Below are 17,008 nucleotides of genomic sequence, written 5' to 3' on the forward strand. Positions count from 1 at the left end.
AGGGAGGAAGCCCCCCTGCACAACAGCCGTCGGCACCGTCGGGACCCCCCACCCCCTTAGCGGCCTGCACGAACAGCCAGCCACCCCACACACACACACACAAACACCCCCCGAGGGGGGGGATGGGGGGGGAGAGGGACACCACAGGTGGGGGGTGCACAGGGGAACAGAGGGGAACCCAGATAAATGGGGGTCCGACCGTCCCAGGGAGGGGCCCGCGTCCACCCCAGAGTCAGCCATGAGGAAAAAGGGGGAAACATTTACTCACCATAACGGAACAGAGCAGGCACCACTCCAGACAAAACCCCCTCGCCGCTCAGTGGGGGGGGGGGTGTCAGCCAAAAGGGACGCTGCGACTCGGTCGCCGACCGGTCGTATGCGACTCGGCAGGACGTTTAACCTGCGGGCTAGGGCCTGCACGCGCTCGTAGGCCGGCTGGGGTGACCACTGGATCTCAGCATCCAGCCCGTCGCCCAGATCCGGCATAATTGCTTGTAGATCTCACAGGAACAATTCGGAGAAAAAAAGCTAGCTAAAAAAGGATTTATCTAAAAAAACTTGCCAGGACCAGAGATCCCAGCAAGGAACTTAGGTCCTTACTCCTGACTAGGCAGAAAAAAACTGACATCCTATAGCAGGGAGAGAGAGGGTATACCCTCTGGGACTGCCCATAGGTGTAGCCAGAACTTTTTTTCTGCCTAGTGTCCTACTCCTGTAGGGGGCAGTAATACCCTACGGATATCAAGATATGGAATCTGCGTCTGTCTGAGCGACAGAGAAATAATGTTTAAAGATGTACAGTGGTAGTGAAGCGCTTAAGCACCACAGTCTGTAGTTTACAGTAAGGAAACTCCAGTGCTTCCCAGCAACACAGAATAAACCTGCTCTGGATAAAACTAGTTCTATTGAGTTCCAAAGGTAAAGGTAAAGGTAAATTAGATAGACTTTTACACAATCCTAGTTGTAAAGTTCCCTGGAAAGCATTACAGAGTAATTCATTGACTGATTTTGTTCTGAAACATACTCTCATATGAAGTGCTTTATGCCTGACCACAGAGGAACTTCTCTTCTCTTGAGAACCATACTGTCCTTTTGACACAATAGGATACATAAATAGAAGGATACAGACAGACTGGTGCCCAAAATACAAGAATCTGTGTGTCAGAGGTAAAAAAAGAAAAAATATATAAAGTACTTCACAGTGCTAACATATGTTCTAGAGGTGCATGTAAAACTTCAAAAAGTACTTTGAAAGGCAGTTTTGTAGACATTTTACATGTTTAATATGAAGCTGTTGCGGCAGAAGGAGAAACAGCAGTTACTTTACAGATGTATAAGAAAAATAAGGCCAAACAGGACTGAATCAGATCGTTATTGCCTTTATTAGCCATCTGGTGATGAGGTGCAAAGAAATTCGGCTGACACTTTTATGGTTCATCAATTATTTGCAGCAGAGGAAGCTTTATGGCCCCACATATCAACATTAAAGCTTACAAACTGAGATTTGCCAAGTCCTTACACTGACTACAAAAGTGGGTTTAGGAAATATCACCATTTCATGCTTGGATTGTTGGACTCCCCCTGCTGGTCATAGTAAAGTAATGCCACCTTGTCACCAAATGCAACAATAGCAACATTTAAAACCCAATAGCAACATTTAAAACCCAACTCAGACAGATGTTTTTGTAGTATACTCTTTAAAAAAAAAAAAAAAAATGTTACTACTAAAAATGCACTGGATAACGGTCAATGAGACCAGGAAAATGTATCAGTTTTTATGGCTGGCTACTGAACCACTGATCTAGTGAGGCTACTCAGGTCACATCAGCAAATCGTAGTTACAAAGATAAGTACTATAACCAACCACCACAACCTAATCGCTAGTTACAAAATGCCATAAAAATTACAGACGACTGTAGCTGGTTCAGATCTTTGCTATTGAATATCCCGTTAGTCACAGCTTTTAAAACGATATGGATGATATGGATGAAGCTAGGAAGCTACTGATAGTACAAATAGATTCTGTACAGAGACATTTATTTGGAAAATGCTAACTCCCTGACAGTCTTTGTCCTCAGTACTTTGAGTTCATTGATCCAACACAAGTATGCTACTAATGAAGCTGCATTCTAAGCTAAATATAACTTGCCATTATCTATGCATTTTTTATATGTATGGTTACGGCACGCGGTCAAGGCCCAAAGTAACTCTTCTGAATGGATAATGTCCCCTGACTCCAATTTGAATTGGTAAGGGGCACTAGAGTATCTAAGGGGTTCATTCCACAAGGTTATACAAGGCTACTGCAAATACACTTGAAACAGCACCCACTGAGCGTGATGAAAAAATGGGAGAGAGATATAGGTTCAATGGATGCTGAACAATGGGAGGAGGCTTTTTAAACAGTGGGTACTTGCTCACTAAATGTCGCACAAAGACTGACCCAATTGTACATAACACTGAGGGTATATTACACTCCTCATTGATTACACACAATGGGACTTCTGGTTGGCCCTGCTTGTGCGAGGTGCCGGAGGGACCATAGAGACCCAATTCATTTACTCTGGTGTTGCCCAAAGCTGCACCCCTACTGGGCGGGAGTAGTAAAAACAATTAATACTGTGTTCCAGGTGTATTTGGCGGTGTCCCCGGCGGAGTGTATGTAGGGGGTGCTGGGTGATTATGCTTGGGACAAGTATATGAGAGAAGCTATACATAGAGCCCTGTTTCAGGCTAGGAAGCTGAATATGGTACATTGGAAATCAGAGGACCCCCCCAACATTGAAAGAATGGATTAACACATTGGGTAGTATGCAGAGACTGGAGAAAGTCATGTATCAACATAGGGGGAATATATCCAAGTTTGAAAAGCTATGGGCGCCTTGGTTGGAAACCCTGGGGCTTGACCCGGTTGATTTAACGATGAAGAGGCATAGATGGTTCTGCTGGTCCCAATCCACAGTATGCAATACAGCTCTTGTCAATCTCCTTAGGAATAACGGGGGGATGAATGGTGCAAGGGAACTTCTACTCTGTACATGTTTATGGTGAGATACTATGATGTAATTTCTTTACACTCATGTATGTGTTGTTATGTAATTCTAGCAATGGATTGTTGTTTTTGCTGATTCTAATTCTTGGTCAGTGACTCAAAGGGGTCGATTTAAAAAAAAAAAAAAAAAGAAAAGTTGCTGTGTGAATGTTCCAGCATTCGCACTTATACCACAAATCCCCGTAATGTTTGTAATAAGTGTGAAATATTTTTTATGCATTTGCTAGAATTGCCTTACCTAGTTGCCATAAGGAGGAGTATTTTAGGAAAATACTACGTTATGACCACTAGATGTAGGTGATCGAAAATACACAGAAAATTAGAATTCATGCATATCATTAAAGTTACAAGGATTGTTAGAGTTAGGGTCCTTTCAGACGGCCGCTCCGCTGCTTTTTTCCACGGAGCGGATGACATTTGTGTCATCCGCTCCGTGTGCCCGCATATCATCCCATCCGTTTGCGGATGATATGCGGACATAATGTAAGTATATGGCACTGCGGATGTCAGCGGATGATACCGCTGACATCTGATTTTCCTTCCTTTCCGTTTTTTACACGGATGAAAAAATAGGGTTCTGTTCCATTCCAAAAAACGGAACAGAACTGAAAGGAGGAAAATCGGATGTCAGCGGATGGTATTCCGCTGACATCCGCAATGCCATTCACTTACATTATGTCCGCAAATCATCCACAAAAAAATAGGATGATTTGCGGACACACGGAGCGGCCGTGTGAAAGGACCCTTAGTCACATTTTTTATTTTATTTTTTTAAACTCTGTTCACTGACGAAGATGCATCGCATGAATACATTAAACATAATGCTCAACATGAGCATCATAAGGTACAAATTTAGATTCATAGAAAGCAAATTCAAATAGACATGTACAAAACATTGCGTAAAATTCCAAATTAAAGTTATAGACTGGTTACTCTCCTGAGCTTTCCAAGACCTCAAGATCAACCGGTGAGATCTCTATGCTCCAAGAGAAGCTTCTCGTTTGGCAATATTCATTCGTTCATCATCTGTATCCATTTACATTAGCATTATTATAAAACGTGTTGAAGCCTTTGAATAAAAATAAGTCAGGCAACCAATGTATTTATAAGGAAAGCCAGTAGCAGTCAACATGCTTTCTTAGTATAGTTTTACTTTATAAAGCCGAGGAGCTGAAACAAACTGAAAACAGAATCTGAGTTGTTCTCACAAGTTTTAAATCCAAAATGATCTTTTTGTGGTGTTTGAAAGTGATCGTATGCATAGAAATTCAGAAAAGCTGTTAACATGTAGCCTATTGCAAAGTATAAAGCCATAATACAATGATGGTTGTATCCCTCAAAACTGGAGGATGATAAATGTGGGGAAATGTCCCTCAAAACTGGAGGATGAGAAATGTGGGCATAGTGTCCTTCCAACCCTCCATTCTTATTGCTTGTTATATAGTAGGTGTATAATTTCCATTGTCCTGGAAGGTTCCAAATTAAAGCTCCTTTCACACTTGTGCGACTTAGGATCTGACTTGTGAGATGAAATTCAAGTTTTAAAAAGGACACAAAGAACAGCCAATATACAATGTATTACCAAAAGTCTTGGGACGCCTGCCTTTACACCTACATGAACTTTAATGGCATCCCAGTCCGTAGAGTTCAATATTGAGTTGGCCCACCCTTTGCAGCTATAAAAGCTTAAACTTTTACAAGAAGGCTGTTCACAAGGTTTAGGAGTGCGCCTATGGGAATGTTTGACCATTCTTCCAGAAGCGCATTTTGGAGGTCAGGCACTGATGTGGATAAGAAGACCTAACTTGATTTCATCCTAAAGGTGTTGATGGCAGGACTCTGTGCAGGCCAGTCAAGTTCCTCCACCCCAAACTCACTCCATTTGTTTATGGACCTTGCTTTGTGCACTGGTGTGCAGTCATGTAGGAACAGGAAGGAGCTATCCCCAAACTGTTCCCACAAACTTGGGAGCATGAAATTGTCTAAAATGTCCTGATATGCTGATGCCTTAAGAGTTGCCTTTACTGGGACTATGAGGCCAAGCTCAACCCCTGGAAAAACAACTCCACAGCATAATCCCCCCCTCCACCAAATGATTTGGACAAGTGCACAAAACAAGGTCCATAAAGTCATGGATGAGCAAGTTTGGGATGGAGGAATTAGACTGGCCTGAACAGTCAACCTGACCCGAGTCCTGACCTCAACCTGACAGAACACCTTTGGGATGAATTAGAGCAGAGACTGAGAACCAGTCTTCTCTCCATCATCAATGCCTTACCTCACAAATGCACTTATGTAAGAATGGTCAAACATTCCCATAGATACACTCCTAAACCTTGTGGACAGCCTTACCAGAAGAGTTGAAGCTGTTATAGCTGCAAAGGGTGGGCCAACTCAATATTGAACCCTACTGACTAAGACTGGGATGTCATTGAAGTTCATGTGTGTGTAAAGGCAGGTGTCCCAATACTTTTAATATAGTGTACAAACGTGAGCTACCAAGGATTGACCACATATTCCCACTGGATATTAAGATTTATCTTTTTTTTTTTTCCAAAAAAGATCTATCAATATACTTCTGATGAACAACCTACCCTAAAGTAGGCATCATACTTTTCTATTTTAATTGTAAGACTATTATGCTGTCGGGCAACACAAACATCCTTAAACCAGAAGCCCATGCTTCCAGTGACTTGAAATGTAGTTTGGGCAAGCGTAGCGGTAATGCATACCTACTGTGCCAGAATGGTCCAACTGCTGCATATTCTATAATACAGTGCAGCAGCTTGTGCTGTATACAGTAGGCCGTGCTCTGTTCCCATCCGGGCCTTAGTCAGTCATGTGGGATATCAACCATTTAGGAAGTGCCTTGTATTTTTATCAATGAATACAAGGCATTTTCGGATTGGCCAAGATGGAAAAGCAGGCAGATGCAATCACAAGCTCCACCTTGGCCAATTGGAAAATGCCTTGTATTTATTGAGAAAGATACAAGGCACTTCCTGAACAGCGGATATATCTCATGACTGACTGTTTCTTTCTGGCCACACAAGGTAAGTGTGTAAGATCACAGCATAGCTTACCGTATGCAGCAAAAACTACAGCATACACAGCAGCTGGGCTGTTCAATCATTTCAACCATGCTAGCCAAAACTAAATTTTTTCAGTCACAGGAAACATGGTGTTCTGGTTTACTTTTACACATCCAAGGAAAATCTAAAATTGGGACACCTCCAGTCAAAATGAAAACCTAACAACTGCAAAAATTATCCTCTCAACCTTTTATGGTAATGTTTCTTCACATCTTACAGACACCTATATCTGAAGAAGAAATGACGAATATTGGGGATATATTTCACAGCTGAACACTGCAAATGGTTTTTCAAGGCACAAGCTCTGGAGCGATTTTCTGTATTCTTCCTTTACTACATTTTCCACAGACAAAGAACAAGCATGTCTGGATACCTAAACTGTTCATGATTGTTCCAGGACATTAGACTCACCAATTGCAGAAGGATGACCACACCTTCAAAAACAATTCAGTAACAGCAGCTCCCACAAATCTGTGCTAAATGGTTATAATGGTAGTAAACTCCGCATTTTACTTTTTACTTACAGTTAAACTTATAATAAAGCTTACTTGTAGGCTAAATTAATATCTCCTAAACATGCACTGTTTAGGAAATATTTGCTTGCTTGGCAGCCAGTGACGTCCATGGTGCATGCACTCTGAAGGAGCAGCATACTTGTGCCATTCCTTCAGAGCTCTGTGGCGTGACCATGACTCCCATGCACATGCGGAGGAGTGACGTCATCACAGCTCAGCCATTCAAGCGGCTGCAGCCCACGAACCCAAAAAGAAGACTGGGTGAAGATAGAAGCCTATGCAGTGGTGACACCTTGCCGTTGGAGAACTTTGTTTTAAGGTAAGGCTTTCATAATGTGCTAGTGTGCAATGCATACTAGCACATTATGCCTTAACCTTGTAAGGAGAGTTGTTTTTTTTTTTTTTTCTTCAAAGTTAACTACCATTTTAAGAAAGGATTTGTGAGAAGTACTCAGATGGTACATCCTAGAAATAATATGGAGCTTAAAGTGTCTTGTGTTCATTAGAAATGAAGGAAAATGCTTGGCTGACAGATAAAATGATAAATCATCACTTTTTTAGTTACAGTTTAGTTAGTTTAGTTAATTACCATTTCTTGTAAAAGTTCAACGACTTGCTGAATACAGTCATTTACATCACAAGAATCAGTTTTCAGTACCAGCTCTGGGGCCTCAGGCTTCTCATAATCAGAATCAATTCCAGTGAAACCTAAAAGGTAGAATTAAATATGTACCATTGTAGTGAATCCCAAGAATAAATATTAAGACTATCAACACATGGAAAATTTTTGAGGACATGTCATGACAAAATAGAGTGAATATGGGGACTGCAATTTCTGACCCCAGACACTCTTGACTTGGACCAAGCAGGCATAGAATAAAAGAAAAGAGAGAAATCGGTACTATTTACCTGTACTGACCTGTATACTGGTTCCACGGAACTCATGCAGAAAGCACAGAAGCCCAAGGGCCAGTATGACATCATTTTCAGAAAAACATCATTGCGAGCCCCCCTTTTCTTGAAAGCTTTACATTTTTTTTTTTTTTTTTTTTAACACCGTAGTTCACAAATGAAAGTGCTTGTTCAGGAACATTCTTACAGTATGTGATTGGTCATCATGTTTAATGGCACCCATTCTATTCTCCCCTGCAAAGTATTATTTTTACTATTAGGAGCTTTATCTAATAGAGTCAGTGGGTAGAGCAAGAAGAGAGGGTGAGGTGAAACTACTAAATGCTTATACACTTTCTGTGGTGATTACCTTCCTATAAATTTTGCTACAAGTACTTCCTTTTCATTCTCCAGTTTCCTCTGCCTGTACCCAATCAGATGGGATTCAACCTCACTAAAACAGAGGCTTAAAGAGTATATCTATAGTCAAAATTAAAAATAATATATTCCTTATTACATTAAATTTCAAATATTTCTTGCCTACACCTATTAATCTGAAGGATCATAAAGACTGCCCACCGTGTATTTACATCACGACTTTGACATTAAATACCGGAGCTATCTGCTGCCATAACCATGGTAATTACTTACACGGCGGGCGGTCTGCGTTACCATAAAAGTGGTCCCAGTGCGGATTCACCGCGGGATCACTTTTATATACAGCAGGAGAGGTGCCCACCAGCTTACCAGAGCCGTCGATAGCAGGAGAAAATGATCCAATCCACTCTCCTGATGTGAGGGCAAGATGACCCCCGCTCGACTCTATGCCCTTGGAGGACCGGAGCAACATCAAACGTCACTTCTGCCCAATGAACTTAAAGGGCCAATTTTTTTTTATTTATTTTTTTTTAATAAAAAAAAAAAAAAAAGACGACTTTTTTGTTTTCTTGCTTTTAAGTGTAAATGTGAGATCTGAGGTTTTTTTTTTTTTTACCAAAGAGCTCACATTAAAGAGGAACATTTTATTCTCTAGGGTCTCTGCTAAAAAAAAAAAAAAAAAATGTATATTATATATATATATATATATAATGTTTGGTGGCTCTAAGTAATTTTCTAGCAAAAAATACTGATTTTAATATATGTCAGAAATAGGCCTGGTCCTTAAGTGGTTAAAAATTTACTTTTCTTTTTTTAGTATCCCAGTCATTTACTTCCTTGTATTCTGTGTCCCGTTGTGAGTAGGCACTGTTGTGTCACACATATCACGAGCCTGCCTTTTGAAGGAGCTGGACCAATGAAAATATGTATAAAATATCTACACCTGGATCTCATCTTTAATCAAAAACTTTCTCTTACAGATTTACAGTGACTGTTGGAAAAGACCAGGTACATGAATTATTGATCCATTTTCAAACCATTGCTAACATAATTCAAGCCTGTTGAACCACTTCTGCATGATTTTCTCCTTATTTCAGGCTGGTTTAGCAGAAAGGCAAATTGTTATTTAAAATAAGAAGCTTCGGGGGGCGTGGCGACCGCCGACGATCATGGCCGCACACTGCTAGAGCTCCGCTCCGCTCAGGGACACATCTACCGCCATCGAGCCTCCCGCACCCGCCTGCCACACTCCACCGGACCGCTACACTCCTTCTCATCTCACCGCTGCTCCGGATATGCGGCGCCGCCGCCTAGATCCGCCGCCAGTGAAGAAGCTCTCCGCATTCTTTCCCCCCATGCTGCGAGGAAGCAGCCAAAATGGCGCCGGCTCCGGGACTCGTCCTCCGGCACTTCTCCCTCATCCATCCGAGGTGGGATCGGATCGGGAGCAGCAGCAGCACAACTTCCAGGCAAGTCCTCCACCCCCCTCCTCCTCCCCTCCCTCGGAGCCCTCATCCCCTACCTCCAGAAGCCCAGCCAAATCTAGGCCCAGGTTTGAGCCCCCTCCACATGAGGCCTATTCATCACCCATGGACACTCATGCGGCCCCCTCTGCAGACCCCTTTCAGGACTTTCCATCCTCGGACCAACCACTATCTGTGTCCTTAATGAAGGACATGCTGCGGACACTCCGCACCTCCATCCATATGGATACACAATCATGCCTTAGGGAATGCAAGGCTGATATCGCACATCTTGGCGATAGAGTAAACCAAGTTGAAATTCAGATGAGCGAAGTCACATCTTCATTTAACTCTCTAGTGGACTCACACTCCTCACACCATGAGGTCATCTTCTCTATGCAGGCAAAGATTGCTGATTTGGAGGATAGGTCTCGCAGGAACAACCTGAAGATACGTGGGATCCCTGAACATATCCTGCCACAACAACTCCCTCACTTTGCCAAAGATCTTTTTCTGGCAGTAATCCCGTCCCTCACAAACGCTGATCTCACTATCGACAGGATCCATAGAGTTCCTAAACCCTCGTTCCTACCTGCAGAAACCCCTAGAGATGTGCTGCTGCGCATTCATTTTTTCCAAGTGAAAGAAAATCTACTCTCAGCCTTTCGCCAACGCAAAGATTTACCCCCCCAAGCTGCTAACCTGCAAGTTCTACCCGACCTTTCCCAATTCACTCTCCAGAGACGCCGGAACCTCTCATCCATTACAAAGGCCTTGCGCAATCACAAGGTAATATATCGCTGGAAATATCCAGCCAAGCTGGAAATATCCCACGAGGGCTCCAAACATTATGTCAACACCCTGGATGAGGGCTTCCGCCTACTCCGACTGTGGAATATCCTTCCAGACGAACAGGATGGGCAAGCCATGGCTGCCCCCTCACCCCCGGCTCATCTTCGCCAAGAGTGGCACATGGTTTCCCACCAGAGGTCCTACAAGAAACACAAGGGGGCCAAGGAGGCTCCACTTTTCTCTCTAGCACCTACTGTCCCCTGAGCGTACAGCGGGTACTCGCTGATGTACCCGTTCCCCTCCACACCTGGCAGTAATCACTGCCCTGGCCTTCCCGAGGCCGCTTTTTTAAGCTCTTCGTTTTTTTTGTTTTTGTTCACTTTTTCGCTGTTGACCCTTTTTTTTGTTGGGGTCTCCAGCGCCTTTTTGGTCGAGCATGTCTGTACTCAACAAATCACCTTTCTCAGGATACCCATTTCTACGCTTAAGCTGCAGTTTGTTTTTACCTCTACCTCAAGTCAACCGCTGTTTGTTCCTGACTCCACCCTCTTCTGCAATTCTTGGATGACCAACACCTTCTCTTCAAAGTGCTTTCATTCGTGCTCCATGCTACCTACTCCACTCCTGCGTTCCCAGACCAATCTCTACGGAACTCTGACACTTCTTTTCCTCCGATGCCATGGGTATAAAAGTTGTTTCGGTTAACGCCAGGGGTCTCAACCACCCGGCCAAACGGAGATCCCTATGGCAGGAGGCACTCCACCTGAAAGCGGATATTCTTACGGCCCAGGAGACCCACTTTGACATCCATGCGACACCGAACTGTTCCCACCCTTCATTCCCTCATGTCTTCCTTGCCTCTGCAAGCGAAAAGAAAAGAGGAGTCCTGATCGCAGTTCGAGATACTGTCACCTTTACCCTTATGGACTCCACGATCGATCCGGACGGTCGGTATATTATCTTGAAGTGCATTATTAATAGCTTACCTCTCACCATTGTGTCTGCCTATGCTCCCAATGTGAGACAGAAACGCTTTCTAGTTAAACTGTTGAAAAAAGTGTCTAATCCTAGGTATGGTAATCTCATTGTTTGTGGTGCCCTTAATGCACCTGTGAATCCCAGCCTCGATACATCCTCCCCTCGAGGCAGAGGCTCCCCTTCTCTAGCGGGCCTCCTCGAGTCGGAGGATCTTTATGACGCTTGGCGATGCTTGAACTCTAATGACAGATCTTACACATACTATTCCCCGTGTCACAACTCCTACTCGCGCCTTGATTTTTTCTTGGTTGATAAAATCTTGTTGCAGAGAGTTTCCGAAGCTACCATTCACGACATTGTATGGTCGGATCACGCCCCGATTTCTTTGTTCCTTGAAGATGGAAACTCCTTTGCCACGGCGAGAGTATGGAGGTGCAACACGTCCCTTTTCCAGGACCCTGCCACTAAACAAATAATTTCTCAACACCTACACCACTTCTTTTCCCTTAATTCAGCCTCTGATACCACTGCCTTTAATAACTGGTGTGCCCACAAGGCCTTTATCAGAGGTATTCTCCTTCAACTAAATGCCCGCTCCCGTAAAGCCTTTCGCTCCAAGCTTGACACTCTCCTTGCGGACATCCGCACTCTGGACGGCCAAAATCAAATCTCCCCAACACAAGCCTTAGCGGACAAGATAGCCACCCTTCGCCAATCCCTCAGGGAACATTTGTCCTCCCAACATGACCACTACATGCGTAAACTAAAGCTAGACTACTACGCTAACAATAATAGAGCTGGTAAGCTTTTGGCTAATCGCCTAAAGTCCAGGCGATCTAAATCGAAGATCTCTTCCCTCACCCATCCCCACACCCAAATTCCCCTAACAAATCCCCAAGACATTGCTGACGCGTTCTCGGACTACTATGGCTCCCTCTACAATCTTTCCTCCTGTCCCTCTACCCCCCAACCCACTGAGACAAAAATTGCTGATTTCCTCTCTAACCTACACCTCCCCTCCCTCTCTCCATCCCAATTAGATTCCCTGAACCAACCTTTTACTGCGGAGGAAGTCGCTAAAGTGATATGCTCCCTGCCCAATGGTAAGTCCCCGGGCCCAGACGGCCTTCCTTCAGAGTACTTTAAAACATATCTCCCCGTTCTGTCCCCCCAACTCCTCGCTGTTTTCCATTCCGCGGCTGCCAAGGGTTCCTTTCCAGAGGAGATGCTGCTGGCCCATGTGGTGACCATCCCGAAACCGGGGAAAACACCAGATACCCTCTCAAATTTCCGCCCAATATCCCTTCTTAATGTGGATGTAAAGATCTACGCCAAACTCCTGGCAAATAGACTCCATCATGTCCTCCCCTCCCTCATTGCCCTAGATCAGTCCGGCTTTATGTTAGGACGCCAACCCTCGGATGCCACACGTCGGATGATCAATCTTATCCACCACGCCAAGTCCTGTCGGACGCCTTCTCTCCTTCTCTCTATTGATGCGGAGAAGGCGTTCGACAGGGTTCACTGGGGCTATCTAAAAGCAACCCTTCACAAATTTGGTTTCCAAGGCCTCATCCTCTCCTCTATATTGGCGTTGTACTCGTGCCCCTCGGCCAAAGTACTTACTAATGGTATGCTCTCCAAATTGTTCAGGATCACAAACGGTACCCGTCAGGGCTGCCCCCTATCCCCTTCTATATTCAATTTGGCCATAGAACCACTTGCCGAAGCTGTCCGGTCGCATCCACACATCACAGGTTTTAAATTAAACCAACGTTCCCACACCATAAACCTCTTTGCGGATGATATCATCCTCTCCCTCACTCGCCCAATGGTGTCCCTCCCCTTCGCCCATGACCTTCTCCAACAGTTCAGTGCTGTGTCCTTTTACAAGGTGAACTTTTCTAAATCGATCATTCTGAATTTGGGTGTCAACCCTCATGCCAAGTCACACCTCTCCTCCTCCCTCCCCTACATTTGGACTGACCACAGCATATCATATTTAGGAATCTCCCTAGCCCCTTCCATCCCCAAAATGTCCTCCTTAAATTTGGATCGCCTGCTGCTCCAGCTCAACAAGGATCTGGCGGCCCTGGCCAGACATGAACTTTCGTGGGTGGGCAGGGTCGCCACCTTTAAAATGCTCCTATTACCCAAAGTCCTGTACCTGTTCAGGACCCTTCCCATCCCTATATCCGCTCACCGACTCAACAAATTGACTGCTTGCATGAAACGCTTCTTGTGGCAGAGTAAAAAGGCCAGATGTGCCCTTAAATATCTCACACTACATAGACGTGCAGGAGGTCTCGGCCTGCCTGACATTGGGGACTACTACACAGCCTCGATTCTAGCACAACTGCCCCACTGGTTTGCAGACCCAGACCTCTCATGCTGGACCTCCCTGGAAGCGTCCTGTTCCTATACGTCCGACCTCTCACTGTTGCTCCTAGCGGATGGTTGGAAGCCACTTAACCTCGCTAATCTTTCTCCCCCTACACATGCCTCCATCCTGGCATGGCGTTCCCTGCTCTTCCACTCGACTCCCAATACTAACAGCACCAAAGTTAGGCTTCCTCTACGGACGTTAGAGATCCTCATTCCTCATTTGTCCCTTACCCTCTTTAGGTCAGCAGACATCTTGTGGATCGACCAGCTTTATGCTGGCAGAGGTCTAATACCCTACAAAACCCTCTCCCTGAATCATCACCTTCCAGCTAAGGCCCTCTTCTCCTACACCCAAATCTCGTCCTTCCTGCTCAAATACCCTCCCCCTGACATAAAACTAGACTCTCAAGCTTGGAACCACATGACCAACCCAAACTCACGTAATAAAGGCATTACCCTCTTCTACTCTCTCCTACACCAAAAAACCCAGTTGTCCAAGACCCCCCTGATGACTGCTTGGGAGTCGGACCTCGCCAAGGAATTCTCTTTACACCAGTGGGCCTGTGCACTTAAGTCGGCATACGCCTCATCCCACTGTATTAACCACTGGGAAACCTACCAGAAACTACTGACCAGATGGTACAGGACCCCCCAATTACTGGCCCGGTTCTATTCGTCTCTATAGCCCTGCTGCTGGAGGGACTGTGGACAACTGGGTTCTATTTTCCACATCTTTTGGACTTGTAAGTCACTCACCAGTTACTGGCACAAAATTTTTTCCATTGTATCACAAATCACGGGTACTAACACAAACCCGGACTCTGCTCTTGCCCTGCTGCTCTTGGGGATTGACGCTTTTCCACCAGCACAACGCACGTTAGTCTCCCACATTCTACTAGCCTCCACGCTGGCCATTGCTAGACACTGGCGTACCTCCTCACCCCCCAACCCGTCCGAAGTGATCTCACAGGTACAGCTCAACTACCAATATGAAAGGCTCCTGGCTCTGAGAACTCCATCCTACGAACGAAACCTTTGAAGGGAGTTGGGACCCGTGGCGTAGGTGGTACGAGGGCCGCGGCCCTCTTGTTGCCTCCGCCGCGGGCCTCCCTACTCTATCTCACTCCCTCCCCTCCCTACCCATGCCCCCTCCCCCTTCCCAGAGCGGATAATTCCTGTCTTGACTCCTGTTGATAGTTGTTCATACTTCACTACTGTTTGTATGGAAATGTTGCTTAAGTCACAATGCACAGTAAAGCTTTATGGATATGCTCTTCTACGTGTTATGTATCTTCCAATATCGGCTCGGCGGCTGCGCCCGCGAGCGTGTTTTTTGTCTCTTTGTTTTGTTGTTTGAAAATCTCAATAAAAATTATTTGAAATTAAAATAAGAAGCTTCCAAATGTAAACAAATACACACAATTATTTTCATTCTATTTGTTAGGGCCCATTCACACTGCCCGCACAAACTAAACTGGAGCAGTTCGTTTGCAAGCAGCTATCTGTTTCGGCTGCAGTGAGCAACGATGAGGGGGTAGTGTGATGCAGTTTTTGCACCACAGTTCCCTTTTCTTTTTTTTTTTTCCTTTCTTGCCAACCTTATTCAAAGTGCACATATAGACACTTCATTCATGACACATTACAGCAGTGCAGCGTGTTGCACTTCTGTGCTGTGACACACAGTGCTATCCAATGTGCCGTGATAAAACGCCAATGGCTGCAATGCTTGGGCGGGTCTCAACCAAGGGCTTACTATGGGGCCTTCATTGTAGGCTAAGCCTCCTCTCCCCTGAAGCCACTGCTATGAGGTGATCAGACCAGAGCGAGTAGGTACAGTCAGGTCCATAAATATTGGGACATTGACACAATTCTAATCTTTTTGGCTCTATACACCACCACAATGGATTTCAAATGAAACAAACAAGATGTGCTTTACCTGCAGACTTTCAGCTTTAATTTGAGGGTATTTACATCCAAATCAGGTGAAAGGTGTAGGAATTACAACAGTTTGTATATGTGCCTTCCACTTTTTAAGGGACCAAAAGTAATGGGACAATTTGCTGCTTAGCTGTTCCATGGACAGGCAAGTGTTATTCCCTCATTATCCCATTTACAAGGAGCAGATAAAAGGTCCAGAGTTAATTTCAAGTGTGCTATTGGCATTTGGAATCTGTTGCTGTCAACTCTCAATATGAGATCCAAAGAGCTGTCACTATCAGTGAAGCAAGCCATCATTAGGCTGAAAAAACAAAACAAACCCATCAGAGAGATAGCAAAAACATTAGGTGTGGCCAAATCAACTGTTTGGAACATCCGTAAAAAGAAAGAACGCACCGGTGAGCACAGCAACCCCAAAAGACCCGGAAGACCATGGAAAACAACTGTGGTGGATGACCGAAGAATTCTTTCCCTGGTGAAGAAAACACCCTTCACAACAGTTGGCCAGATCAAGAACACTCTCCAGGAGGTAGGTGTATGTGTGTCAAAGTCAACAATCAAGAGAAGATTTCACCAGAGTGAATACAGAGGGTTCACCACAAGATGTAAACCATTGGTGAGCCTCAATAACAGGAAGACCAGATTAGAGTTTGCCAAACAACATCTAAAAAAAGCCTTCACGGTTCTGGAACAACATCCTATGGACAGATGAGACCAAGATCAACTTGTACCAGAGTGATGGGAAGAGAAGAGTATGGAGAAGGAAAGGAACTGCTCATGATCCAAAGCATACCACCTCATCAGTGAAGCATGTTGGTGGTAGTGTCATGGCGTGGGCATGTATGGCTGCCAATGGAACTGGTTCTCTTGTATTTATTGATGATGTGACTGCTGACAAAAGCAGCAGGATGAATTCTGAAGTGTTTCGGGCAATATTATCTGCTCTTATTCAGCCAAATGCTTCAGAACTCATTGGACGGCGCTTCACAGTGCAGATGGACAATGACCCGAAGCATACTGCGAAAGCAACCAAAGAGTTTTTTAAGGGAAAGAAGTGGAATGTTATGCAATGGCCAAGTCAATCACCGGACCTGAATCTGATTGAGCATGCATTTCACTTGCTGAAGACAAAACTGAAGGGAAAATGCCCCAAGAACAAGCAGAAACTGAAGACAGTTGCAGTAGAGGCCTGGCAGAGCATCACCAGGGATGAAACCCAGCGTCTGGTGATGTCTATGCGTTCCAGACTTCAGGCTGTAATTGACTGCAAAGGATTTGCAACCAAGTATTAAAAAGTAAAAGTTTGATTTATGATTATTAACCTGTCCCATTACTTTTGGTCCCTTAAAAAGTGGGAGGCACATATACAAACTGTTGTAATTACATATAGTTACATAGTTACATAGTAGGTGAGGTTGAATAAAGACAATAGTCCATCCAGTTCAACCTGTGTAGGCATGTGTGGCTGTAATCATCTCCCATACCCCTGAATGTTCTGATCCTTGAGATGTAAGTCTAAGAGTC

General features: G+C 44.6%; 1 protein-coding gene across 1 annotated transcript in view; it reads right to left on the minus strand.

The window, feature by feature from the left end:
* The window catches only part of PAPSS1 (3'-phosphoadenosine 5'-phosphosulfate synthase 1), a 287,717-nt gene that overhangs the window by 192,828 nt on the left and 77,881 nt on the right, over positions 1-17,008 (minus strand). The window contains exon 5 of the mRNA XM_082242974.1: positions 7,249-7,367. Coding sequence (XP_082099100.1) covers positions 7,249-7,367 — 119 coding nt within the window. The remainder of the gene's footprint in view (positions 1-7,248; positions 7,368-17,008) is intronic.

Source organism: Pelophylax lessonae (genome assembly GCF_965119305.1).
Source record: "Pelophylax lessonae genome assembly, chromosome: 1".
In the NCBI taxonomy this organism is placed as follows: domain Eukaryota; kingdom Metazoa; phylum Chordata; class Amphibia; order Anura; family Ranidae; genus Pelophylax; species Pelophylax lessonae.